The sequence below is a fragment of the Phoenix dactylifera genome, chromosome 1, assembly GCF_051530095.1.
Source record: "Phoenix dactylifera cultivar Ajwa chromosome 1, Ajwa_hap1_PhDact_Kaust_v1.1, whole genome shotgun sequence".
NCBI classification, from domain to species: Eukaryota; Viridiplantae; Streptophyta; class Magnoliopsida; order Arecales; family Arecaceae; genus Phoenix; species Phoenix dactylifera.
This window is the reverse complement of record NC_143190.1, coordinates 4,937,474-4,964,541: the sequence shown is the minus strand read 5'-3', so window position 1 is coordinate 4,964,541 and position 27,068 is coordinate 4,937,474. Positions and strand designations below refer to the sequence as shown.

Below are 27,068 nucleotides of genomic sequence, written 5' to 3'. Positions count from 1 at the left end.
TGACTGAATTAACTGACAGGTTCTCACACTGACATACTGCTTAGTTCCACAGAATAAACTTAAGTACCTTGGATTAAGTGATTATTTTAATTATGCCTTAACATTTTTAATCAGCATGTCATTTTCTAGGATACATTATTCATATGTCATAAGCTTTCAGTGGAAGATTCAGACTAGAGTTCTTTATTCTAAATTGCATGCTGAAGAGTTACTTAACTCAAAATGCATGACAAGTTTTATTATACAAATTGTACTTACCCATAAGATGCACTCAAGCAATAAGAGCCTTACAACATGAACATCTTTTACATAAAGAAATTCTGGTCATTAGAGGACATATGGCTGATTTGATGCTAGTGTCACCTAAAATCATTTTCCTTTCCATCTTAGTTCTCTGTATTTTTAATTGTCAGGAATGTCGTGCTGCTGGATGTCGTAGTCTGGCAGAAGCAAAAGCATACATTGAGCAGAAGCGGAAAAGGGAATTAGAGGCAAGTGCTCAAAAAGCAAAGGAATCTAAGGAAGGTAATCAGGTTGTTGCAAGTAGTAAAGTAATGCAAAAGGCAGCACGGCCTATGAACAGAGAAAAAGGTGAATCTGATGGCAGCCCACGAAACACCATTGACAACCACAAAATAAAAGGAGGTGCAGGGTTAGATTCTGGTAGTAAGGATTCACCCTCTACAACTTTTGATGATTGGGATATTACAGGACTTCCTGGTGCAGAGTTACTGAGTGAACATGTAAGTGCCTCTGCTACTCATATCATGCCATTAGCTTATATCTTGTGCTTTTGAAGTGTGGATATTTATATTGCATTGTAGTACTCTTCTGTAGTTTATCAGTTGAACCATGATAATCTTGTGGTTGAAATATTCTTGTATCCAGTTTCATGCAGTAGCACATTGCAAGTTGCCAGAATGAAGATATAGCAGTCGTAAATAGTTGGATTTGGAATGAAAGGCCATTTGTTTTAACCTCCTGAAAGCATAGTTGGACAGCAGTTGATGTTTGAGGAATAGAATTATTGTTCATAATGAGTTCTTAAGATTAGTTTCATGCAGGATATTATGTATGCAAGTGATTGTGTAGTTTTAACATCATTTCTACCATGAAACAGCTTAGGACAATCAATTTTGTCATTATGATCTCATTCCTAACTGATATTGTCTCCCTTTTCCAATACCAATTTCATTTTTTTCTGAGTAGTACTGAAAGTTGGTGTGAAATGCTTTATTCACATTAAATTTGTGTTTTGCAGGAGCGACAACTTTGCTGTCAGAATAGATTGCTGCCTAGTCACTACCTTAAAATGCAGCAGAAGCTGGTGGAGGAGATATTTAAGGGTACTGTTGTCAAAAAATCTGATGCCCATGGGTTATTCAAGGTCGACCCTGTCAAAGTGGACACAGTTTATGATATCGTAATAAAGAAGTTGGGGCAGCATGATGAGTCTGCAGCTGTTTAGTTTACTTTTAGTGCGCTTTATTTTAAACTACACCTCTTCCCCTCTCTCACATTTGTTTTAGTGTTTTGACTCTTTGAATAAGTTGTTATCAAAATATAATGTTATAAACATTTATATCCATTGTAACTTAACCTTCATGTGCCTATTTTTTATTCTAATTATGATAACTTTGCATGGATTAACAAAAAACTGCCTTGATAGAGGAATTGTTCTAATGGTGCAAGTGTTAAAAATGTTTTTCTTTTTCTAACTGATTTTCTGGTGCCTTGCAAGAAAAGAATAAGAAACTGCTAATGAATAACACGAGCATTGACAACCTTTAAGTAGCTTCAAGAATTTATTAGGAAGGAATATTACTGTTTGTTGTATCAAGGTCAATTCATAAAGTTTCAGTTAATCCATAAAGGAGTTGATATATCCAGAGAAACTAATAGATAGCTTGTATTTTTTTAGATATTCACAGGTACTTGTCAGTTTGCAGCAATCCCTAAGTGATTTGGTTATTTGATCAGGCTGTCATAAGTTTACCGTATCCTTAGGCAGTGCCTTGTCGTCGTTGTTGTTGTGAATTTAACTTTATAATGTTATGCTTTGGAAGTTCTTGAAGGAGTTGATATAAATCCAGACAATGGTAGAAAAGGTATGGGGCTCAAAGAAAAGGGGGAAAGTAGGATCATCTTACAGCATTTATCATCTCTACCGTACTTTAAGGTTTGCAGCGATTCCCCCGTGACTTGCAGTTCTTGGGTCTGGCAATTCATTTAAGTTTGCCGCGTCTCCTAAATGGTTTATTATTCTATTTTATGCCATTGACAACATAAGATTGTAGAATAGGCTAGGGCTATATTCATAAATTTTTAGAATTAGCTTTAGAGTCGGCCGGTCTGAATCTCATAGAGAGAAAAATGAAAGGATTTCTTTCTATGGGGAACCATATTAAATGATGGCTTTTTTGATGGTTCATCATCAATTGAATCTGTGTTTCCAAATATTCCTGAAATCAAAGTGGGAATTGGACTTATGTTTGTTACACCTGAAGTTCGCATCCTTTGCTATTCCTTGGCTAACAAAGCCGTGCACCAACAATAAGGCTGAATATTAAGCTTTGATTGCTGGTCTTGAATTGGCTATTCTTATCAATATCCAAAAGCTTCGTACATATGAGGACTCGCAATTGATCATAAGTGGAAAGAGGATACAAGATAAGAAAGCTTTAATTGATTAAGTATTAAGAAAAAGTTCTGGAATTAATAAAGAAAATCCCTAGAAAATATAATGATGATTAGTGATGCAACATTACATGGTGATAATATTATAATAGCATAATATTATCTAATATCATAATATTGCACTGTATTATTATATAAACATTATTATATTATATTTATTATATTTATTCTATTTATATTAGATTATAATACTTTGCAATCAAAATTTAAAATAATATCATAGTATTGTAGTATGCATAAACGTCTTAAATTGCATATTTTAATGCATCTATTACCAAATCAGTACTCTTAGTAACATAATGGGCCATAATAATCATTTATTATCATCAATACTTAAATTTATTTTATCCTCCTTTGTGAGTTAGGCAAAACACATCCACATGATATATAGGGGTTAGAAAGTGCAAATTTATCCATTTTCTTCAAAATTGACCTTCAAAAACTTGACATGCAACTCAATATCATCTTCTAAAACCTCCTCAACAACCAAACACAATTTAACAAAAGGTCGGGTTTAACAATATCTTTAGCTAAATTCAAATTTGGTTTATAAACCACAAAACCAGGTCTCATTCACACAGTTTCATTTCCATGCAGCCTAAGACTCAGCAAAGCCAGATCCAAACAAAGCCCAAGAAAGAAAGAAAAAAAACAAAACCTCATATCCGTACCATCATATTACATGACTATCTTATTACAATATTTATATACAGTATGAAACGGTAAAATTCGACGTACCAAATATCGGTATCATATGGTACAACATACCTGAATACCAAAACAGCGCGGTATGCTACAATACCGATTGGTATAGCAAACCTTTCTTTTATGCTTATATATCAGGGCTATTTCCTCCTGCAATTTTTAAAATTGTTTTTAGTAGCGGTCATCATGATTATAGTGGTTTGAAGGGCCGCCAACTTTCTGAAACTGATTATTATCCTTATATCAGGCTCTTCTTGTAGGAGGTAATGGTGCCTTGACATCGTCCAAACGGTACCAACTCCCTCAGATGGAAACCAACAGAAACCAAAATCCTTCGTAATTTCAATACTGGTTTCAAATTATTACAAATCACAATGCTATCCACAAAAAAAACCATGCTACAATACCATCTTTAAACTTCTCTTATTTCAGCCTAACAGGTGAAGATCGCTAAAGCTTGATGCTTGAGGCAGCAATGACTAGCCCTATCCTTGGACGACGTGACCAGATAGGCAGACCAATAATCAGCAAATAATAAAAATTCCAAATTTTACTCTACCAAGGTCATACATCAGAAGTTGAGATGTGCACTAGCGAGATACATTGTAAAGAGAACATGTCGATAACGCCAATGTGACAAGAAGCTTTCTAGAAGCCACGACGTTTCTTGTGTTCATGTAGCTATTGCTCCATACAATAGTACGCGGAATTAAAAAAAAGATGCTTCCAAAAAAGAAAGATGGGGTGAGGAAAGAGAACATAAAGAATCAAATCCCTTTGTCGATGTTGATGGGTTAATCACTTGTCAGCCCGAACACCTCAAGAAAATGCAATGATGTTTCTCAATCTGAATGCAGCTTCATCGACGCCAAAGACGGTTATGTTGCCTCTGTTCTTGCATCCGCCTGCAAAATAAATGACAAATGATAAATGCTTTCAGATAGGCAACAACCAATTGTTTTGAAGCTAAATGCTTTCAGATAGGCAACAGCCAATTGTTTTGAAGCTAAGGACCAAGCAGTGGTACCCCATATATATATATGGAAGAAAATTGGTTTCTCTGTGCAAACACTAGATACAACATGTCATTCCATTTATTGAAATAATTTTCTACATGAATAAAAAACAATTAAAACATTTTTATTCCATGCATATAGAGTCAACTTCATCAATGAAGGTACATGTTTTCATAGCAGTTCTCAACTTGCACCAACCATTTGAGGACCTGTTTGGATTAATGCCACATGATCCCAAAGGATGGGCCAGGAGAGAGCAGGGTGAAGGAAGAACCGGAGCAGGAGAGGGAGAGGGAGTGCATTAAGGGGATCGTGGATCCCAATCCTCAGGAAAGGGGAATAGAAAAGAAAGAAGCCCAACAGGTCCATTTTTTCTTCCCACTGGGATCGAGGGTAGGTGTATTTTCCTGTCCGCTAGGATTGGGCCCCTGACCCTCCATGCTCTCTCTGTCTCTCTCGCCCCCTCTCCTGCTCCCTCCCTCTCTTCCCGTGCTCTCTCCCACCCATCCAGCTGGATCCTGCAGGATTAACCCAAACAGGCTCTGAATGGTGCTAAATTCCTGGTCTAGGCAACTCTGAGAAAGAAAAGACCTTCTTGCAAGGTCAGTAACAGGATACAATGGTGAATGACCCTCCAAAGGATCCTCGGAAATAGTTTAGGCATAGCGAAGGATTTATAGGAGATTGCAGTCATCATAGGATACATATTATAAGCAAAGTGCCAAGAAGGAAAATAACCCATCCAAATTGAATAAAGAATTGATAAAATAAAAACCAGAAAGATACAGGTACCTTGCTGGTTCAATACAGACCAGTATGATACTGTACCAACATGCAGTACACATCCATGTGCCGGCACTGAAAAAATGAGAGCATTATCTATGTATCAATAAAACAACGGCACAGGGGCATACTGCTTTTGTAGTTTAGCAGTACGATCTGCTGCTGACCAGCATGTAATGGCACTTAAATCCTTGGTTGGCACTGATAACTTCTAATTCTGTAATTGGAAAATGAACACAAGGCTGCACAAACTTTGAAATATGATACTTTCCATGTGCAACCTGATTTTTTTCTTATTTTTATATTGGTGAAGAATTAGAAGCTAATTGCTATGCCATTTCAGATTCTACCAGATGTACAAGAAACAGAATACATACCTCTGGTGTTCTTTTGAGCGCTCAATAAATTCGCTTGCTATATCACGGCCTTGATAAGAAGCAAGTACAGGTCTTATATCAGCTGGTCTGTGAATAGCAACATCTGCAGCACAATGTCAAAGTTATGAATATTTTATTCCAGACTTACCTTAGGTAGCTGAAATACTATAAAGCTATTTACATGGTTAAGAAATTTAAAATGACTCACATTCAAGAAATGGAATAAGATCCAGTAGTGCAGTATCATCATTTTCAAGTTTCCAAGGCTTAATCGTTACACAGTTCTCTGGTTGAAGGCTAGTTTCTAAAGCATGCCCACTGACATAAAGAATTCGCGAAGGATCTCTGTTCAGCTTTGTTAAGTCCTGTAAGCAGTTTCCCATCATACCAGAACACAATATTTGTGTAACAAGTGAAAACAAAGTGTATGGAACAACATAAATTTGGACATTACAGTAAGATCATGAAATGATTGAGCACTTTCAAGTTAACTAAATGCAAGCAAAATTGAGTGTCAGCAGGACTTGTGGTGTTGTAGCTTCTTCGAATAGAGAGAGAGAGCAACAATATACAACAGAGTGATATTGAGTTCCTATTCATATAGTAGTTCTGGATCACTGCACTCATTTATATAGGAGTTCATCTAAGTCTCCCCCCCCCCCTCCAAAAAAAAAAAAAAAAAAAAACCCAAGAAAAAACAACCCCCTAAATCCACAAAAAAGAAAAAAAACGAAAAGTCAGAAAAAAAAAATCCTTCCAATATAGCTGGTTTGGAAACTTACAAAGCTATGTTCAATGGTGTGATTATGTATTATGTGTAGGATAGACACCAAGGACAAGACTAAATCAACTCTTTATCAAATATATAGCAACAATGGCATGTCTACAGTGCTGTTATTTGTGGATATCATTTCTTTTTTTCTGATTTTTCTAGCCCACCATGTTTGAGTCTACCAAAAAGAAATATCATGATTCATGCATGATTTTGATACATAAATTTGAAGACCAATCTTCTAGCCCATTTACTTAACTGGATCATGCTATTTACAAAGACTGTGCCTCCATGTACTGTGTACTTACGTGTCACATATTTGCAAATGCCTATATCAAATCATTGTCTCTATTTACAATATTTAAACAATTGCTCCTCCCATTACACAGTACTAAAGCCAATGGTCATATTCTGGACTCCTTATGACATCTAGGAAGTAGAGGTGAAAGTGCATCGGATAAAATCCGTCCAAATCCGTTTTCGTATCCAAATTTATTCGGATATAGATAAAAATTTGAGCATCCGACTAATATCCGTATCCGTATCTACATCTGCCAAAGAAAAATGAATATGGATATGGATAGTTAACTATTCGATCTGTATTCGAATATCTGATTCCATTTGTAACCTTATTTAATTTTATATGATGCTCATAAACTTTTAAGAAAAATAAATAACCACATTAACATGCTATTAACTTGATTTATCATCCACTTAGTAATATCTTTGATTCTATGGTCATAAAGTTTAATTATCCGATTTATATCCGTATTTATATCCATATTTTCGGCATTTGATTTGTATCCGTATCCGTTTAAAACAAATATGGATATGAATTTTTGCATCCGACTAACATCCGCATCTGTATCTGTATTCGTGAAACAAAACAAATATGGAATATGGATATGCTAGTATCCGATCTGTGTCTAATCCAATTTCAGCCCTACTAGAAAGCCACATCATGTAATGATGTAATATTGGCTAAGCCATTGCCAATCTTCACTTGGTATTTGACTTACATCCTAGTATAGAGAAATACTTATAATAGCATTTGTACCTGATACATTCATGATACAGATACTAGGTATAGCAAGGAATGCATCCAACACTAATCTAAAGTAGTTTATTTTTAAAATTATCATAAGGCTCTGAATACCCTCTAGATACACCACATATGCTCGCGAATATAACAAGGGATTAGGGTAAGGATTCCCCCATTGTTTTCTAGGTGAATGACTTTTCAATGGACATAATGGATGGTTGAGTTTATGATTAAATTGTTCCATCAACATGCATTATGGTGTTGATGTAATTGTATTGAGTATGCTTATTCTTCGTGGATGCTTCTCTCTCTCTCTCTATTATATATATATATATATATATATATATATATATATATATATAGGGGATGAGGGGATGGGTTCTCTCTCTTTTTGTTTTCTGAATGAATGTTTGACCTTCTAATGGACATGATGGATGGTTAAATTTTAGAGTTTATGATAATATTGTGATATGGAGTATGCATTATGATGTTGATTATATTATATCGAGTATGTGTCATTCTGTGTAGATGCTTCTCTTTGTCTCTATTTGTGTGTGTGAATTTATTTTTCAAAAATATGGCATCCTATTTTTTGAATATTTGTCATACTCATGCATCAATATCATATCACATACATATGCAGTATATATGTGCATGCTTCTTAGCTTCCATAGCATCTATTTCCATCTATAGATTTGCTAGAAACTTATGCCATGCTTAGCCAAATTCAATGTTCTATATCTTGCATTCATTGGGATGGGCATTTGCATAAGTCTAAAATATGATGCCTCATAGATCTCTGTGAAAGATCAAATGATGCTTGCGTATTTGGCTTCCAATCACATCACGTAGTGCTAATCTTGCTTGTAAATAAATAGTGTAGAAAGTGATTGGAGAAGAATTTTTGGTTGCTAAAACTTCTCTGCTGAGTCTAAAGTTCGTCGGACCATATCAAAATAGGTGGTGCAAAACGTACTATACTATACCAGTTCGGTACTAATATATGATATAGGGGATGTACCAATACTCAGTACAACAAATCGACACCATATCTTACCATACCGACATAGTGATAGTGTGACACTAGTACGGAGCCCGATATCGAGACAGCGTACCTTGCTGCTGACCATTTTGCCGAAAACTTACATCACGCATGTTGTTTTAATTAATAGGGTATGAATAGAAGCTATGCCAGCAAGCTTGTTCTTAAACCAAGCTCCTACTCCTTTGCTTACTCCTATTTCTTGTTCAACTATAGCATGAGAAATAATTCTAATCCTCCCCTCCATTGGATCTCATTCTTTCTTAGAATGTAAGGTCAATTTCTAGCTGCTACAGCCGATACCATTGCCTAGCTCACCATATCCCAAACAGTAATACAGCATTCCTGACTCAGGAACTATAAAACTGTTGCTTACACCACATTGAATGAGGACACATTTCAAAGCTCGAGCTTCTTTACTCTATTTATCATCAATCTAAAATCAATCATCCACTCTTTTTTTCTGCTCGTCCGCTATAAATTCTTAATGCCAAAGATCCTCTTGCACTAACCCTGCTTGATCACTTCCTTTCCCAACATGACATTTCAAGTCCAATATAATATTCTTTAGAATCATCTTTGCCTCCAAAGTCAGGTTTCTTACTGAATGTGTATTTACAGTCTTGCCACCATCTATTTTCTTTTTCTTTGCTTTTTTTCAGTGTGCGCGCATGCTCATCTGTATGTGTCTTGGGGCTTCTTCCTGTCAAGTCATCATTTGATTGGGAAATGTCAAGAAAGGCTCCAGCAGCATATCCAGAAGGATTTCATAGATTATCAACCACAAAAACACACATACACTACACAACTCAGCTGTCCTCATTCAGACAATACAACTTTATGACTGATGTGTCAAACCTCCTTTGATAGTTCCTATAGGACTCAACCGGGGTGGCAAAAATTGACCCAATCGAGAAAACCCAACCTCACCCTAACCTATTCAGTTCGGGTTGGGAATGGGTCAAAATTTCAAACCAAAAATTTATGGGTCGGTTATGGGTCAAAGCTTTGACTCAAGTCTAGGTCTAGTTCTATTTTGGTCAAAGAATTTAGGTTGGCCAGTAAGAGCTGTAAATATTCGATTCGACAGGCGAGCTTAGGTTTAACAAGGATTGAGTCTTGCAAAATAGATTAGGTTGGACTCAAAATGATCCATGCGTGGGTATAGGTCGAGAGGCCTTGACGGATATCAGGTTGACTCCAATATGGGTCAAGGTTTGTATGTTGTCCTTACTTGGCCCAACCCGAACTCAACCTGACTCGACCCATTCCACCCAATAGACTCAACCATTGCAGGTTGAGCACTGTACTTTTGCATCCCATATTAATCATCTTGCATGGCCAAACATGGCATGCAGGTCCTTGATTTGGACAAATAGAAGTTTGACATATCAGTTTATAAAGCAGTATCCTATTTGAAAGGAGACATTTGAGCTATTACCCCTCTATGTAAACAGATACCTACATGTAGGTGTATATCCATACATATGCATCTATGCACAGTTAAGCCAGCATCCTTTTGATAGGATTGAAGACTCAATCCTACCAATCTAAAATTAACAAAGGACCTTTTAAATTGAAAGTCCACAATATTGACATGATATATTATTTAAAATATTTTGAAAAATGAAAAAAGTGCTTCTGAGGTCTCATGCATATATATATCAGGTGGACACAGAGGACAATCTCAGTAGAGTTAGTGTGTTAAAATACATATTGCACACATATAAAGTGAGAGTTCAAAGCACTAATCTTGACATAAACATCTCAATTAAATATTCACAAAAAAAAAACTATTTGCATGCTTCTAAACTAGGTCATATAAAAACATTATATTATCATTAAAATTGTCCACTTCAAAGACACTTCTTGCATAAGTAGATGATCAACAAAAATCTTAGATTTTTGTTTATAGGCATTTAAATATTATACAATGTGTCTAACAAAGTAAATTCTCAATTTAGATGTTTTGTCATTAATTTTGCATCAGAAGCATTTAGGCTTCAATCTTGCTGACAAGATACTAAATAAAATTTCTTAACCAAAGCAGAAACTCCAGCAACCAAATGCACCCTTCAATTTCCTTCTAACCACCACTATCCTCAGAGAAATCGACATCACTTTGCTATGAGTGAACAAAGAGCTTAACTAAGAAAAATCTAGAAGCACCAATTTCACTACTCATTCAAAAACTTGAAATCAAAATTTCTTAGAGTTTGGCTCCCAATAACTAAATACCATCTTTGCACCACAGTAAGGTTCGCCATCTCGATACTAGACTTGATACAGGTACTATCTTATTATAATATCGGTACACTCGATACGGTACCCGATTAGGCACATCAAGTGTTGGTATATACCCCTCGTACCATGTACCAATTTGGTTTCGGTACGATACGGTCGGTACACACTGGTGCCGACCGGTATGGCAAACCTTGCACCAAAGTAACTTCAACAAACTCGTACATGCAAGATATACTATATAAATGAATTAAAATTATGCATATTTTATATTCTAGCCTCGTATATTATTCAATTTTTAATTAAAATTGACTTTACAAGACATTGCACTTAGGTTATATGATAGAATATATGATGAATTTTTATATCAAATATTATAAGAATGTGAAATTATAGCTTTCGCTTGATATGAGGTTAAAAAATGGGGGCCCAATATATGAGGCTCCTGCAATTGCAAGGTCTGAAGAGGGTCAAATAAATGTAATCTTACCATGCATGCAGAGAGACTGTTTCCGTGTTTCGAACCCATGACCTCGATATAATAGAACAACCTTCCCATTGTACCAAGGCATACCCTTTAATATGAGGTTTAATATTTAAGACTAATATAGTTCATGTTCAGTATGACTTCATCTTCGATTCATGATTAAATTAAAACCATTTCCAATTTTATGTAAACAAACCTGATTGACCATATAAGCATGATCCAGGTTCATGTATGAACCCATCAATGCATTAGTTTGAACTAAATTAGCTAAATCCACGTTTATTTCAAATTTGGACCTAATACGACTTAAAATTGGATTCACTCTGGTTCATTTTAAGTCAGCTTAAACTCCAGTAAAAGGTATAAAATAGCCTCTTCTCAGCATCTATAGTAGCCCTAGATAAATTGGGTTGGATTATGATAAAATCCATTAATTGACTTGGGCAAACCTAGTTCATGTAAAAGAGCAATTAGGTTCTAATTGGTGTCAGATGTCAACCTTGGATACAACCCAATACAATCAGGTCAAGACTGACTTGATCTAGGTTGGCTTGTACTTGGCTAAAGGGGATAAAATGATCTCAGTTTGCCATGCATAGTCTGGCAAGAACTCAGTCCAAGCTGACTGACTCAGGTCTTAGTACACTTGAACCTAAAAACATTGATTAAGGAAGACTCATAACTGCTTATTATTTAATTAGCTTGGTCAAATCAGGTTCCTGTTATTAGGTCGCTATATTTAAAATATTGCTCTTATCTTCAACATCCAGTGCTTCGGTTACTGTTCTTCCATGACAGCTTAGATTTAGTTCATGTAGAAAACCAAGCAATCTGCTAGGATTGTGCGGTGAAGTTCTACAAAACGAATCTGTAAGTGTGCTTACATAGTGGATAATTCTACTTTGCAAGTTATTTATTGTTGATGTCCATTGATTTAGAACCATTATTCCTTCTCTGTTGCTCAACATTAGCTTTAAAGTCTTATTCCTATTGGAGTTTGAATTGTTTTAAAGACACTGAACTTCAGCAACTTTTGGCTATGAGAACGAAACTGATTTTTATTATAAATGATTATAACTCGTATGATTTTCCAAAATCTCTTCTAAACAACTGTGAAGCTTTCATCCTCGACCAGCGACCAAGGGACTGGGGAGGCCAATGAGTAGTGAAATCTCAAAAAAGAAATCAGTTAGTATGAAAATCACCCGATGCGAGCCATTGTCCTTGTATGCTTTGCATTTACACAACAGCTATGTTGCCTAATTGAAACTTATATGATAACAGACAATTGTTATTGAAAGAGCTTTTAACAATTATGTTTCTTAATAATGAAATATCTAATAGTCTATGGATTGAACAAAAACTTCCGGTCAGTGAGCGACCCCTAACCAGTGGGTATAATAGTTGGTTACCAATAAACCCTAGTCAGAGGGTATAATAGTTAGCATCAGTTACCAGCAGGTGTAATAGTTGTCTAAGCGTATCCTTAGCTAATGGGTTTTGCTCAGTGAACCCATGATCAACAGGTATAGTAGTTGGTTTGACCAATTGGTATTGAAATGATTGTAATAATTGTTATAAAGTTTCAGTGTGTTGAAGTATTTTTCAGGGTGTCCCAGCATTTTTTAAAGTAATTGCTTTCAGTGATACTAGTCAAGGTATATATCTTCGTGGCATTAATTGGTAATATACTCTAATGTTTCCAAAATGAATGAAACATATTAATTGGTAATATACTCTACATTTGCTAGAAATATAATCTTAGCAAAAAGTGATTGAAAAGGAAACTTTGGCCTTAAGAAAATCAAATCCCCTTGGATTTCTTTTTGCACAAAAAAAAAACTATCAAGCTGTAGAAGACATCCACTGTAGTTTTTTCCTTCGTATGCCTTACACTGAAAAGGTAGTTTTGTATTAAAAAAAGGTGAAAACAGGAAAAATGGCCAATACGCATATGATCCCCCTAACCGATTTCTTCAAATATAATGTCTTTTTAAGATGATATAGCTTGAAGATCAACATGATAAACTCATGGTCATAAATCAGTATGCTAAGTGGTAGCTGAATTCTTTTATAAGGAAAAAAGAGAGGCCAAAAATATAATCATATGAACTCCAATTTCCAAGTACGGAGAAAGATATAGGAGGGAAAGAAAACTAATTTTGACTTGGCAATAATGCAAATGCTTAAACAATAGCAAGATGGAGAAGCAAAGAGTATACCCAAACAATTGCTTACCCGATAATGCTTTCCATTCAGATATCTGGTTGCTGCTCTTGACAGCCGATATCGAATGCAACCTTTCTGATCCAACCTCTCAATAACAGGATCAACATACTGCAAGCAAAACCAATATGAAGTTAGAAATGTTGGCAGACAGCCTCCAATTTTGAAAAGCTAATGAAGTCTTTTTTACCATATTCAGCTGATCTGAGTAGATGACAATTTCATAAAACTTTGCAAGATGTTCTAAGAAAGCATCAACTCCAGGCCTTTTAAATGTTCTCCAGCCTCTGTCACGCTTTAAATAGAAGTAATTTATATTAGGCCCTTCAAAATCCAAAATCAAATAAAATATAAGACCAATATATAGGGTGCAAAAAAACTACTTGTTTAGCATGTTCAAAAACTCATTGGAAGGAATTAAGGTTTTAGATGTTACAAAACAAGCATCAATCAAAGCAGCACAAGATAAACCGCAGCAACAAGCAGAACCTTCAAAAGATTCATAAACTTCTAATAGGCACTATGGGGAAGAAAAGGAAAGATTGAGTGATGCAAACATTACAAAAAAATAGAGCCAGCAAGTTTTGACCAACTTGTTAACCAGATTTGACCCAGAAGACTGTGTACAAGGCATGGGAAGCATGTCACATCCATGTCAGTTAACAGGTTTGATTAAACATGTATAGCAAGTTAGATGAATATTATAGTATTATATGCTTGTATGTGGAAATACTGAACTCATAATATCCGATGGTGATGTCCAATTTGCATATTTAAGAACTTTTAGGAAGGCTATGTCAACATGAATGGCACATCCCCAAAACTTGGAACCTGGATAATTGTATAAAAAGTTTTTTTAAAAAAAAAACTACCGGAACCTGAGTGTGTTTTCTTTTTCTTTCTTCTTTTACACCTAGGTACAGCATGGTGTTCTTTTGTCGTGGCAAAAAAGGCCTTCCATAGCGCATTATATGCTCTTTTTGTTAGACTGCATAGGATTACACCATATAAACATCATCTTTTTCCAACTGGCACATAAAACACATTGGCTGTACACGTATAGATACATTATGTTTTCTATGATGTATGATAGATTGCATGATTCCTGCTTGTCTTCATCAACCTTCTTGATGTATCATGACACCAAAGCATCCCCAAACTGTCATATTCATCACAAATGATAATTGGCATGATCCTTGATTTGATAATTAGGTCTCCTAAATTCCTTAGGGCTTGTTTGGGAATCCAGCAGGATTGGGCTGGATCTTTCATTTAATTCATGGAGTGGGTAGTCTATTTGAGTAGGCCCATATCAGTTCAATACCTTCCCAGCCCAAAAATCCTGTGGGAGGAAAAAAAGACCCATGAAGGTCTTTTTTCCCTTCCTGCAGGCCAACAGGCCCACAGATGGGGTTTCGGCTAAATAGACAGGCCTTTAGAAGAACATGGGCTAGGCAGGCCAACAGCCCGATTTCTGTAAGGAATTCAGCCCAATCCTGCTGGACCAAAGCACAAATATTGTTCTTCTTTAGCTATATGATCTATAACAGTTGTCAAAGTTTGATTTCTCTACTTCATTTCAATACAGAAGCATCACCAAATTACTGAAGACACCGGATCATCTTTTCAACCTCCACCCCTACTCAATTGTGGACTGGATATCATTACAAAGAACCTCAGCACTCAAGCTTGCTGTCAAGACCACTAAAAATAACCTTACCAATCATTCTGGATATTAAAACCTAGGAAACAAAAGAGTTAGCAAACATCCAAGACATAGAAAATGCGAAAGGCATGAAATGAGCAAGAAGACCAAGGTAAAGAAAGAATGATCCATGAAGTGGAATATCAAAAGAAGAACAAGCTGATACTCAAGCATCAGCATAAGATACTGCAATTTAAACAAGATTTTATCTCCAATGGAAGTTTTGCTACTGAGAAGAACATAGTGGCGTCTTATAGTTCCTATGTTCTCTACCTGACAAAGGACAAGATATCAAACTCTATAGGGTCTATCTATGAACTTTCCACTAAATAGAGGTTTATCTTCATGACTTTTTGCTTGCATCAGATTTTTCTTTCTTTCATTCTGTCCCAATTTGTCCAGCAGTCTTCTCCACTTACTTCATTATGCAGTTAATAATTTGATTTAATGAATGTAATGTGTATTACCAAATCTATTTGTGCTCAAGTAAAAAAAGTAAAGAGAAAGAATGTGATTAAAATTTGAGATAGAGGATGTTGTCAAATGTAATAAAGTTTATCAGTTTTCATCACTAGAAAACTCTTTCGAATTAGATGTAAGAGAAATGCATCACCATCACTAGAAAACTCTTTTGAATTAGATATAAGAGAAATCCATCACTAACTGAAATGTTCTCCCGGACTGCAATTAGTTCACATTAAATCCTTCCATGTACCCCCCATGTTACTCACAAAAGAAGCAGATGTCAGGTAGGGAAAGATCATTGAAGAATTTCCACCTGAATGCTTCACACTAGTTAAGGTACTTGCTTCTTGAGTTTTATCATACAATCTATCATATGCTGTCTGAGAAACATGCTATTGAGTATTGACTGTTGGGTATGTGTACTTGGACAAGTTGGCGGAGAACAATCTGCTGATCCTTGTAGGACAATTCACAAGGATTTCCAGGATATGATTCAGATTTTAGCAAACTTGAAGAGAGGACCATATGAAGAAAGGGAAGAAGAGAAAGGGAAAAAGCAAGAAGATAGATAAAGGAAAAAGAAGAAACTAGAGAGAAGAGGAGAGAGAAGAGAAGCAACTTTCTTTCTCAGCAATACAATTTCATACAATTGAACATATGATACAAGCCTATCCTTTTAGCTATTTCATACACTATATATATATATAGCCCACATGACTTGGGACGAAGTAACCAAATAAAAAAAGGATAACTTAGAGACCAACTAATTTAAAGGCTTGCCTACCAAGTAACTTATAAGTTACTCAAAGACAAAGTAATCAAATATATTAAAAGATAAATAACTTAAAACCTAAGCAACTTACATGTTAAGTAACTTAAAGACCAAGTAATTTAATATAATAACTCAAAAATAATACAAACTCATTTTATGATCAAATCTAGACTATTTATAAAAGCTGTGATTGTTTCATTGATGCTCCAAATAATGATGGCTTGAATCATCATGTTGCTTGACTTCATTATATGCTTCCTCTAGGTGGATCTCATCTTTGTGATCTCAATGTTGCTTTGATGCTTGTTCCACCTCTATATCTCCAAGACTTGATTACAAGGACCAATTTAAAACTTTCTTATGATCAATGATTCAGATCCCATGGGCCGGGGCTATCCTAATTTTTCTGTGAAGTGGAGTACAAAGGTGTCCCACCACCCCATACTGACACTTAGGAAGGGGGATGTCCTAAGATGCGTCGAATGGACACTAGGACAATGGTGGCATGGTCCCGTCTGGTGCCTAATTACTGGCATCTGCAAGGCATACCATCGGGACTTAAATCCTTATGATGTATTCTCAGCTGGTTGTTTTGGTGCCCTTTGATCGTCAACCATGAAGCTTTTGATCATTTGATTGAAGGTATGCTTTGATGAATCCACAAAATCAACAAAGAATGGATCCTTGAAATGTTGTGATATAATCATAACCTCTAAAAGATTGTAATCCATGCCTTGTTTGAAGGCACTAGTCTTTCATGCTTCTCAATCAAGTTTTTAGGACATGGTGTATCTTCAATGGCAAACTCTTTACATGAAGGATTACCTTTCGTAGGATCCTTGATGGGCATATGTTCAATCACAACATTCTCATTTGATGGACTTTCAACTACAAGGCTTTAGATTCAGGGTGCTTATGTAGTTGGACTTGCTCTGTAGCTTGATGAAGATTAAAAGCTAAAGAAGGTGACCCTAGTTCAAAATATTGCCTAACATCTAAAGCTGCTGACATTTTCTGCAACCGAGAATTCCTTGACACCAACACATTGTTGAGAGTTACTAATCTGGTGTTGATTAAAGCCAACTTGTACGCAAGACCAAAGTCCCTCCTTATATCTTGACAAAGTATCTCGAACTTGAAACTTAATGTATTATTTGATGACATGATGAAAAGAAAATCAATCTGGAGGAGTATATTTCGGCCAAGGAAAAGAAATGGCGGATACAGAAGAATCCATGGAATGCCGTACCGGCCCGTACCGGCCGTACGTACCGGTCCGGTCCTAGACCGGTACCGGAACCACTAAAAAACTGGTATTTTCCGGTTTTTTAGCTGAACCGGCCGGTTCGGAGCCCGTACCGGCCGGTACCGGTGCCAACCAGCCGGTTCGCACCGGTACGATTTTTTTTTTTTAGAACCACAGCGCCTCGCGCTGTGATTTTTGAAACCACCACGTACCGGCCGGTACGTACCGGACCGGACCGGTACCGTACCGGTCCGGCTGGCCACCGGTACGCCGACTGGTACCGGTACGGCGGACCTTGCAAGAATCCTTTTACCATGATATCAAACTGATGCAGGATGATTTAGGGGGTTGCCTACTTCTGTGTTGGTGAACCTAACAATTAGGAAGCTTAAAGTTTTGGCATCTCTTTATGTTTGTTGTCCTGTTGTAGAAAATAGGGCAGGAGTGAACAATCTAGTAGACTGGAAAGGAGAGGGAGACTTTCTAGGTCCTTCCTAGGGTTAGGAAGAGCTTTCCCAGGGTTTAAGGTTTAAGGTTCATTCCCATGGGAATGCTACTTTCCCATCTCTCTTTAATAATATTAATAATACATAATCAACCAAAGCCTAGTTTTAGTCTTGGGTTTAATGAGATCAGAAGTAGCCGTTAGAGGGAGAGTTACCAAAAAATTTTTTTCAAAATAAAAGGAAATGAGAGGAAGGGAAGGATGGTTTCTCACAAAAGAAAAAATAGCAAGAGGTGGGTGAGAGTATTGTTCTTAATATAGAGAGATACATTGCTTCTCATTTTGTGTATTGTCCTTCTAAATGTTTTCAGAATTAAAATTGATATGATTAGCAGCCTTGCCCTCCAACAGCCCAAGGGATTTGTTCTCAACAATCTACCAAGCGCCAGAAAAGTATTGAGCCCATTTGCCATTGCTGCCATTTCCATTTTTTTCGATTCAGAAAACACAGAAGCTGAGGTTGGAAACTTGTTTGGTTACCATTTTGCTGTTCGATTTTCTAAAGATGCTTTCTAAAATTTCTGAATAAAATAAAAGTTCTCAGGAGTGGCTTTCACTTTCATTGAAAATGGAGACCATCCGTAACCACCACTCCATCATCTTTGTCACCACTACTGCCTCCACCCCATTGCCATTGGCCACCGCCGGCCACCTGCCACCATTGCCATTGGCCATCACTGCTCGCCAGTTAGCCACCACAGCCACCACCACTGCCACAACCCAAGTTGACTACTAAACAAATTCTGGTTTCGATTTCGGAAAGAAGAAGAAGAAGGAATCTAGTTTTGGTTTTCATGAAGACTAAAACTTGAAAGTGATGTCAAACAAAACATTTGCTTTTCACATAGTAATATTTCTGAATTGATCGTCAACAATTACATCATCATGATAGATTTAGGAATGAAGAAAATAATAATGGGTAATAGCTGATGTTAGTTAATATAATCTTCTATTTAGTTGATTTATATCTGTTAGTTCTTTAACTAGTCACGTACATGATATTATATAATGGTAACATAGACCTATAGATGATGATACAAATTGTTCAAACTTGGCAATCAAGGAATAATGTCCTATGGTGATGTAATTAAGAAATGGTTTATTAGTAAACGGAAATAACTTATGCTATTCTCTAATTGAAGTTTTATGATTTTTATTATATATATTATAATAAAAAAGATCATGACTAGGATATCAGACAATTAACAATGGCACCACCCTACATGAAAATTTTTGTCAAACGTTGTGCCTGAAGCTGAGTCAAAGACTAGAAATGCAATTTTAAACTTCACAGATATCAGATGTGAGAATGGAGAAGCAGATGGAGAACTTGGGGAGAAACCCCGAGACGATAATGAAGATGAAACTAAAGTAGGAGGGGTGGGTTCAACTTGAAATTCAAGCATTTTTTGTCTTATAAATATGATTTTAACTTTTCTTTGGTTACCGTTATTGAGCGAGAGCTATAGGTCTCACATTATTCAAGCCCAGGTGAACCAAACCCATGTTTGCTTAGCACTAGAAGGACCTGAACTTGAGATATGTGAGAGAACCACGTAGCAAGTCACGTTAAGCTCGAACTAGGCCTAGCTCATTCATGTTTGGATCACTTACCACCCCAAATTCACATAGCTTATGCTCGAGGTATTTATTTTTCTAACTATATATTATTTTCTATATGTATTATTAACACCCAGTGTACAAGCAAACAAATGTTCTAATAAACCTTCAACTTCTAAAGAACAAAAAGTAATACGAAAAATCAATAAAAGTAATAATTCTATATATGAGCTCCTATAACATAAATGGTACACTGCTCATGTGCTTGAACCCTAGTTATGGCTTGGAAAGTCATCATTAATGGCAATTTGTGGGTGTACAGAAGCAAGTTTATAACACTAAGGAAACTGGATACAAAGGTACAGCATGCTCAAAATATACAACAAACCAGGAAATTAATGTACAAGTGAAATTTTAAAGTAGCTTTTTAAAGTGAATCAAGAATATCAAAAACCAAAGTCTAGAATGGAGTGTTGGCTTAAATGAACTATAATCCATGGCACCTCTGGTGATGCATCTCAATAGGGAGAAAAAAAACATGAATCTTTAGTTAGTGACATACTAAGTGAAGAAAACTCCACACATCAATTGTGTTGAGAAGAGAATTAATTGTGTACATTTGCTTGCACGGTAAACATCCACAGATATCAGTTGGGCTGATAAGAGAGTAATTGTGGAAGTTAGCTTGCAATGTGAATAAACACTGTGACACATCAAGTGCCACTCGGGAAAAAAATGTGAGTTTACAATGTTGAATATTTGATAAATGAATTGGTGCCAATAGAGGGAGTATAGTAACAACTTTATCATTGGCATATATTCGCCTTAACACAATAGAAACAAACCAAAACTATCTCCATGCAATGGATAAAAAAGTTACCTTCCAGTCAGAGTATACCAAAGTCTCATTGAGGTCTAGAACAAGAGTAAAGACACCTTGCTCTTGAGGATGCAAGTCTGGAAGAAGCTTCTCCGATGATGGTTCAGTAAATCCCTACACAGTGTAAATGAAGCCGAAGTGATTGCCAATGATAGAAAAAAAACTGGACAATCTGAAGGAATTGAAATTGCTAAGCATAAGTGGTGATTACATTACATACCCGAACTTGTTCTTCAATTTGCCTCCTAATGTCCATGTATAGCTCTATACTCTTAACAGGAACTGCATTGCCAGAAAAAGTAACACTGCTAAAACTAGATGAGCAAAAAACAAAACCCACTGCTATGCCAATGATACTTGCAACATGCAAGTCGCACAGCAACATGTACCACTATAGACAATACATATTGGGCAACTAAAAGAAATCAAGTTCATACACCTGAATCAATGCTCATGAAAGAATATCAAGAATAAATTTCAGGATAAAAAACATCGTATCCAAATTAACTTTTATGTTCATAATTTTTCTATGAACCAAATTTCCATCAATAGTTTTTATGTAATTGTCCCATTAAACAGGAGCTTGAATAGAATGCTGCTTAAGCATCTAGGTCTAGATGTGTACATATATTAGAGTATGTATTCTCATTTGTACTCATGAAGTTTTATGTTTGAAATTCTGTGATCGTCACTGATGACCACCCCAAACCCTGAACCATAACTTGAAAGTATAATCTCATTTTCAGAGTTATGGCTATCAACCAAGATAAGACCAAACATAGTTCGACAACTCCTATGATGGATACTCAACCTAGCATGGACCTTCCATAAGGTGTCAGGGTCCCATAAAAGCAACTTTAGGCAACAATGAAATTGCCATGAATCTTAAAGAAATTTGGCGGAAAGTGAAACCCAAATTTATTGGTACAGTTAAGCTTTTGCAACAATTCAGAAACCATATAACATTCTCCTGTACCTAGGAAGGATCTAAGTGGTTATTAACAATATGAAGGTTTAGCACAAGGAGCTGCATTATCCTATGAAGCATTAAGCTCACGAGCCAATATGATAACAAAATCTATGCAAAAAAGGAATATCTCCAATGAAACATTGTTATGTAACCTAAAACAAGCATTACCAACACTGCACCAACATGGTGCTGGCATAGGATCCAACACCAAGATTGCGAACCTTGCACTTGAACATGTTATACTCATGCCAATAGCATTCAATTGAAAATTTATATTCATAACAATTTTGAAACCCATATTAAAAAAACATAAGACTGGTACACCAGGATCAGGTACATGAATATTTTAACTTCTATACCAATATTTCTAGGTCTGAAATTGGGATCCAACAGCGCCTAGTCCAGTAATTTTGCAATGAACATTATTTAGCAGTAAATAGTACTAAAACCTAATAAAGTTTTAGATTATAAATTTCTGAATTTGTGTGAGCAAGCACAAACAATAGTACTAAAACCTAATAAAGTTCAAGCACACTATATTAATTTATTTTCCTTCAAACCAGCTTTTAGTGTTCAAAAATAATCAGAACATAAAGGAACATGAGACTGTAAATGGGTCATTGCGTACTCTCTTATCATAGATTTCCTATCTGAACTTAATTCCTAAGAGGGAGAAAATTTCAAGAACAATTTACACATTACAAATATGAAATAGGTGTAAATAGAGAAAATAAAATATCACATTCATTCACAATGAAATATGAAAAGTGAAGAAAAGATATACATCATTTGCCCTACCTTTCATTAATGTTGAGTAAACCAAAGCCTGAAATTTCTGCATGAAGAAAAATGATGGAATTACTCTTGCACTAAAAGATCAGTGGAAAAATGAACTGTAGTCATAAACAATAATAAATCAAACAGACACATAGTTTTAGACAATGTCAAAACAAGCCACATATAATCATACACATACTAAATGATTATTAGCATGGAGATAGTTAAAAGTTAAAACTGAAAAGAATGATAAAGAAGGGCAAATCTGTTCCCCAGTCTTTAAAGATAACAAAATAAGAATATCCCAAAGAACCATGGAATGAAGACTCAGAAGCAAAGATTCCACCAAGTTTGCAATTCTCCTTCAAACTACTAAATATATATCTAGAAAACCATACTTACTTCAAAATCAGATGCACCATCCCCTACTGAATATTTCGAAATTGTCTGCAAAGTCCTTGCCTTCTGTTCCACTTCATCTAGAGAATAAGCTGTGCACTCAAAGAGAATGAAGTCCAGATATAAAAATTAGTACATGAGATGACAGTTACATATAGATGATGGTAGATGGATTGTTGAAGACTTGAAGTAGTTTACGTCTACTTTGGATTTAGTTCATTTGCCATTTTTATCGAGTCTTATAGAATAGGTTAAGTATTTCTTCTTCTTTTGCAACGTTTGTACAATTTTTATAGTCATTTTTCTAGTGGGCTTCTAAGTCCTATTATGAGTAGCCTTATCATCTAAAGGTCCTACTTTAACTCTAGGTTAAATTAAAAAGTTTTAAACTAATAAGATTGTGATCTGGAAAGATTTTGATAGCTCCTATGGAATCTTTGCCAAAAAGTTAATATATTTGATATGGTCGAGTTCTTGATTAATTAGGAGACCTAATTAGGACTGCAAATGGGCCCAAGCTAGCTCAGGGCCCATTGAGTTGGCTAGCTTCAGGTAGGGCTTTGGGCCCACCCTAACAAAGTACATGTTAGGCTTAGCCTTAGAAATCAAAACTCAATTGCGTCAGGCTGAATTTAGGTTAGTACTTGGCCTGACATGCAGCCCGACCTAAAGCCCAAGCTTAATGCCAAGCCCAAAGCACGGCCCAAGCCTAACCGGATTGATGAGCACGACCCAGACCTTTTTATCTAATCCAATCCCAATAAATCCCTGCAAGGTCATCCCAACCCTACCCTACCATCCATTCCGTGCAATGATGCCCTTGTTCCATCCCCTCTCTCCTCTCTAGCTCTCATAAGCAAATGACATGGTGGATGGTGGATCGTGGATGATGAGCTCCCACCCCCTTCCTTACTCCATTTGGCTCCCCAATCCACTCCTCTCACCCACTCCCACCCCCTCCCTTCTCATCCCTATAAATCTCTTTGTACCCTTTCCTTCCTCCCCCATTGCTCTCTTTCTCTTCTCTCTTCTTCCCCCGCTCTTTTGCCTCACTCTCTCAATCCCATATGTTGTAGTAGAAAGCCGGAAACAAAGGGGGACACTCTCTTTCCATCAGGCTTAAATCAAGTTAGGCCCGCTCGAGCTCCAGACAGGCTCGAGTTCAAACTCTGGCCCATATTTTGTATGTGAGTTTCAACCTTTAGCCCAGCTAGAAGCTCAAAAAATATTTTGGGCTAGACTTTGGCAAGAGGGAAGCGCAACCCAACCCAACCCTTTTCTAGCTCTAAGCCTAATTTTAGTCAAATAATATAAGCTAGTGTCTTGGGTCCATTAAAGAAAAGTAAAGGGCATTTTTTATGATTAGAAACACTGTTTTAGGGTCACTGAATTGTCTACTAAAAAAAGTCCACTAGGAGTGACAAATTATATACAATTTATAGATTTTATTGAATGAAGTAACTCTATTATGGATATTTTGCCCTCTTTTATTGTCTCTCTTCTTTAGATTCTTCTTCCCCTCCTCTATACAGATCGTTCTTCTTCTCCTATATTCAGAACCTTTTTTATACTCTACTTCTACTCTCTTTCTTGTTGTTTTATCTATCATAAAAGAAGAAAACTCCGATATGTCTAGATTTGAGATCTATATTAGTATACATCTATTTTGTTTGCAGCTCCAACATTAAGGAGATGCATGAATAGCATTGCCAGGCACTAATAAGAGATGTTTAAGAAACACACCTTAGATCAAAAAATGAGTGTTACAAAGCATTCCAAGCTTTTCTAAGCTCAGAATTTCATTAGGTTTCTTGTTTTTCCTTGGATTCATTAGTTGAGCTAATAACATATTGAGTAATAGCACCATTTTCTATTATTTCATTATAGTATTATAATTCTTGTTCCGGCTAATATCACAGTTATATAATCATCCCATCTCCAATGTAGGTCTATCTAAGCAAAAGGCTCTCCAGTGGCCTCTCTGCACAAAAAGAAATGGGACTGAAGAAACCACATAACATCAGTTATTTCTTAAGTCTGGAATCGTGTTTTTTTATCATAAACTCCTGTTTTTTTCAACGGTTCATTAGTTAAGCTCACGACTCATCCACTGAGCATTTTCTAATATATCAACTCTCCAGTATTATATGCTCTTCCAGTTACTACAAATTTATAAATTAATCTCATCTCCAATTTAGATATATTTATAGAAAACACTCTAACATGGTCTCCCTACACAAGGAATAGGGTTTAAGAAATAGGATACTGTTTCTTAAATTATTAATATGAGATAAAGGATAGCGTTTATCAGCCAGAAAATGCCAATAGCGAGCAAAGAGCACATATGATTCTTATACAAAAGATTAAAAAATTATTCTATCAGATAATCAAGATAGATCAAATTAATTCTCTGACCGAATCAAAACCGGATAAAACGCAAAAAAAGTGGGGGGATGAAAAATGGATCGAGAATTAAATTAAAAAGATGAGAAGGAAACGGATTAGATTAGATGCGGATAGGGAAAAAGAAGGAGAACCGTAGGTAGCGTAGGCGGTGGTTCCAATGGCGCCCGTGAGAGCCGCCAAGACCCCGAACTTGAGAAGACCCCAGGATTTCCTGGTGCCTGGAGAGGGAGCAGAGGATTGGGGAGGTGGCGGCGGGGTTTGGTCGTTGAGGAGGGCATCGGCGGCGACGATGGGCTCCTTCGGGGGTGCGGCGGCGGAGACGGTGGACGAGCTGAAGGGTCTGCCGCTGCTTCGCTTCGAGAGATAGGGAAGGATTCGAGATCGGACGAGCCGAGACATGGCTTAGTTTTCGTTTCCTTTTCCCCTCTCTTCTTTCCCACCTTGCGATTGAGAGCGTAGGAGAGAGGCGACAGCTGACGGAGAGGAAGGGTTTTGGACGGGGGGTTTTGATGTTTCCGTTTCCACGCCCTCTCGTCGCCCGGGTCCATTACCCTTTTTTTTTTTCAAATATAAAAAATATAATATATTATATTTAAAATATTATGTAAATTTAATAATTTATCAAAGCTAATCACGGTGCTATTACGTCACTGTAACAGCTGTTACTTTAATTCATAAAGTAAATTACAAATTTACATATTAGAGTATAGTTTTACTAAATTTTAAGACCGTTGATTAGCTTAAATTTGAGTTAAAACTAAATTATAGACATATAATTGACATTAAATATATTCTAATAATAAAATAAAAATATTTTTGATTTTTTATTATATTAAATAAATTATTAATGTTAGATATATTTATTTAAGCTGTTATATAAATTCTTTTATAATTATTATAATGTTTATATAATAAATTAAAAATTATTTATTCTGTAGTCTGTTTGTTTATATTTTTAGTTTCTTCCTCCCAATTGATTTAACTAATATATAACTTGTACCTTATTAATGATAATGTGGGATGTAAGAAAGATTTAAATCCTGATACTAATAATAGTATCTACATAGTGAGTAATTAAAATTATTATTCTGTAGCATGTCATTAATTAATACATAATGTTAATTAATCTATTAATTTGATTACTACATGATTTTCATCTTATTAATGATGATATGAAATGTGAGAAATATTTAAATTCCATCATTAATATTAATTTCCATATGGTACATAGAGGACCTAATGTAAGCAATCTCTTTTTGTGTGTGTGTGTGTGTGTGTGTGTGTGTGTGTGTGTGTGAAGAAAGAAAGGGTAGGCCATTCACTATGGAGGCTAAAAATAAGTGATATAGGCTTTACTGGACTAGCCCAATAAATTATAGCATCAAAGCACGTGCTAGTTTTAAAGCTCGTCTTGACCACAATATCTTTTTTAGTTAACAAGCTTCTTGCTCGAGCATACCATTTTACTTTGGCGAATTTATTGAGATCTCCAATCTATATGAACTACCATTGGAACTTTTCTCGGCCATCAGATAGACCAGTCCTCCAATGGGAATGCTGCACAGGGGCCCTATATAACAATGTCATCTTAGTTGGTTGTCCTATGTATATATAATAGATATATTTCTATATCTTATGGTTCAACCATTGGTTGAATGGGCCAATATATATATGATGAGATTTATCAGTGGTGTGTGGAACATGTGGATCCCAGCCAACCCATTTTGGTGGTTAGGTCACAGGTCCATGGTTCGACCATGTGTTGAATGGACCAATATGTTTATGACAATGACTATAATGCTTGACCCCGATCCAACCAGATTCCATATTCGAGTCATGGATTCCAACCCCAACCAATCCATTAGCATACCACGTCAAGTTGGTTAGGTCGGGTCATGGAAAGAATTTTAGAACCTACAGATCAATTTGATCAGTTCTGAATTAAGTATGATTCCAACTCAACCCGAAACGTTCGGGGTTGGATTAGGATCAAAT

General features: G+C 36.1%; 2 protein-coding genes across 6 annotated transcripts in view; one reads left to right on the top strand and one right to left on the bottom strand.

Annotated features, from left to right (window-relative positions):
• Window positions 1-1,605, top strand: part of LOC103700871 (transcriptional adapter ADA2-like) — a 37,784-nt gene extending 36,179 nt beyond the window's left edge. For all 4 annotated transcript variants that reach the window (XM_088718397.1, XM_008782766.5, XM_008782767.5 and 1 more), the window contains 2 exons: window positions 414-743; window positions 1,262-1,605. In XM_088718397.1, coding sequence (XP_088574523.1) covers window positions 414-743; window positions 1,262-1,468 — 537 coding nt within the window. In that variant the 3' untranslated portion in view covers window positions 1,469-1,605. The remainder of the gene's footprint in view (window positions 1-413; window positions 744-1,261) is intronic.
• Window positions 1,606-3,934: 2,329 nt separating this feature from the next.
• TIM50 (Haloacid dehalogenase-like hydrolase (HAD) superfamily protein) lies at window positions 3,935-25,622 on the bottom strand. 2 transcript variants are annotated; one of them, XM_039114413.2, is made up of 11 exons: window positions 25,205-25,613; window positions 22,671-22,759; window positions 22,290-22,326; window positions 20,742-20,803; window positions 20,522-20,635; window positions 13,579-13,683; window positions 13,401-13,499; window positions 5,787-5,943; window positions 5,579-5,681; window positions 5,211-5,276; window positions 3,935-4,307 (listed from the first exon to the last, which is right to left on the bottom strand). In XM_039114413.2, exons 1-11 carry the CDS (start codon window positions 25,470-25,472, stop codon window positions 4,262-4,264), a joined length of 1,146 nt encoding a protein of 381 aa, XP_038970341.2. In that variant the 5' UTR covers window positions 25,473-25,613; the 3' UTR covers window positions 3,935-4,261. The 2 variants fall into 2 exon arrangements, with proteins under 2 accessions (XP_038970341.2, XP_008780990.2); XM_008782768.4 differs by lacking the exon at window positions 5,211-5,276 and having other exon boundaries at window positions 25,205-25,622.
• Between the last annotated feature and the right edge of the window lie 1,446 nt (window positions 25,623-27,068).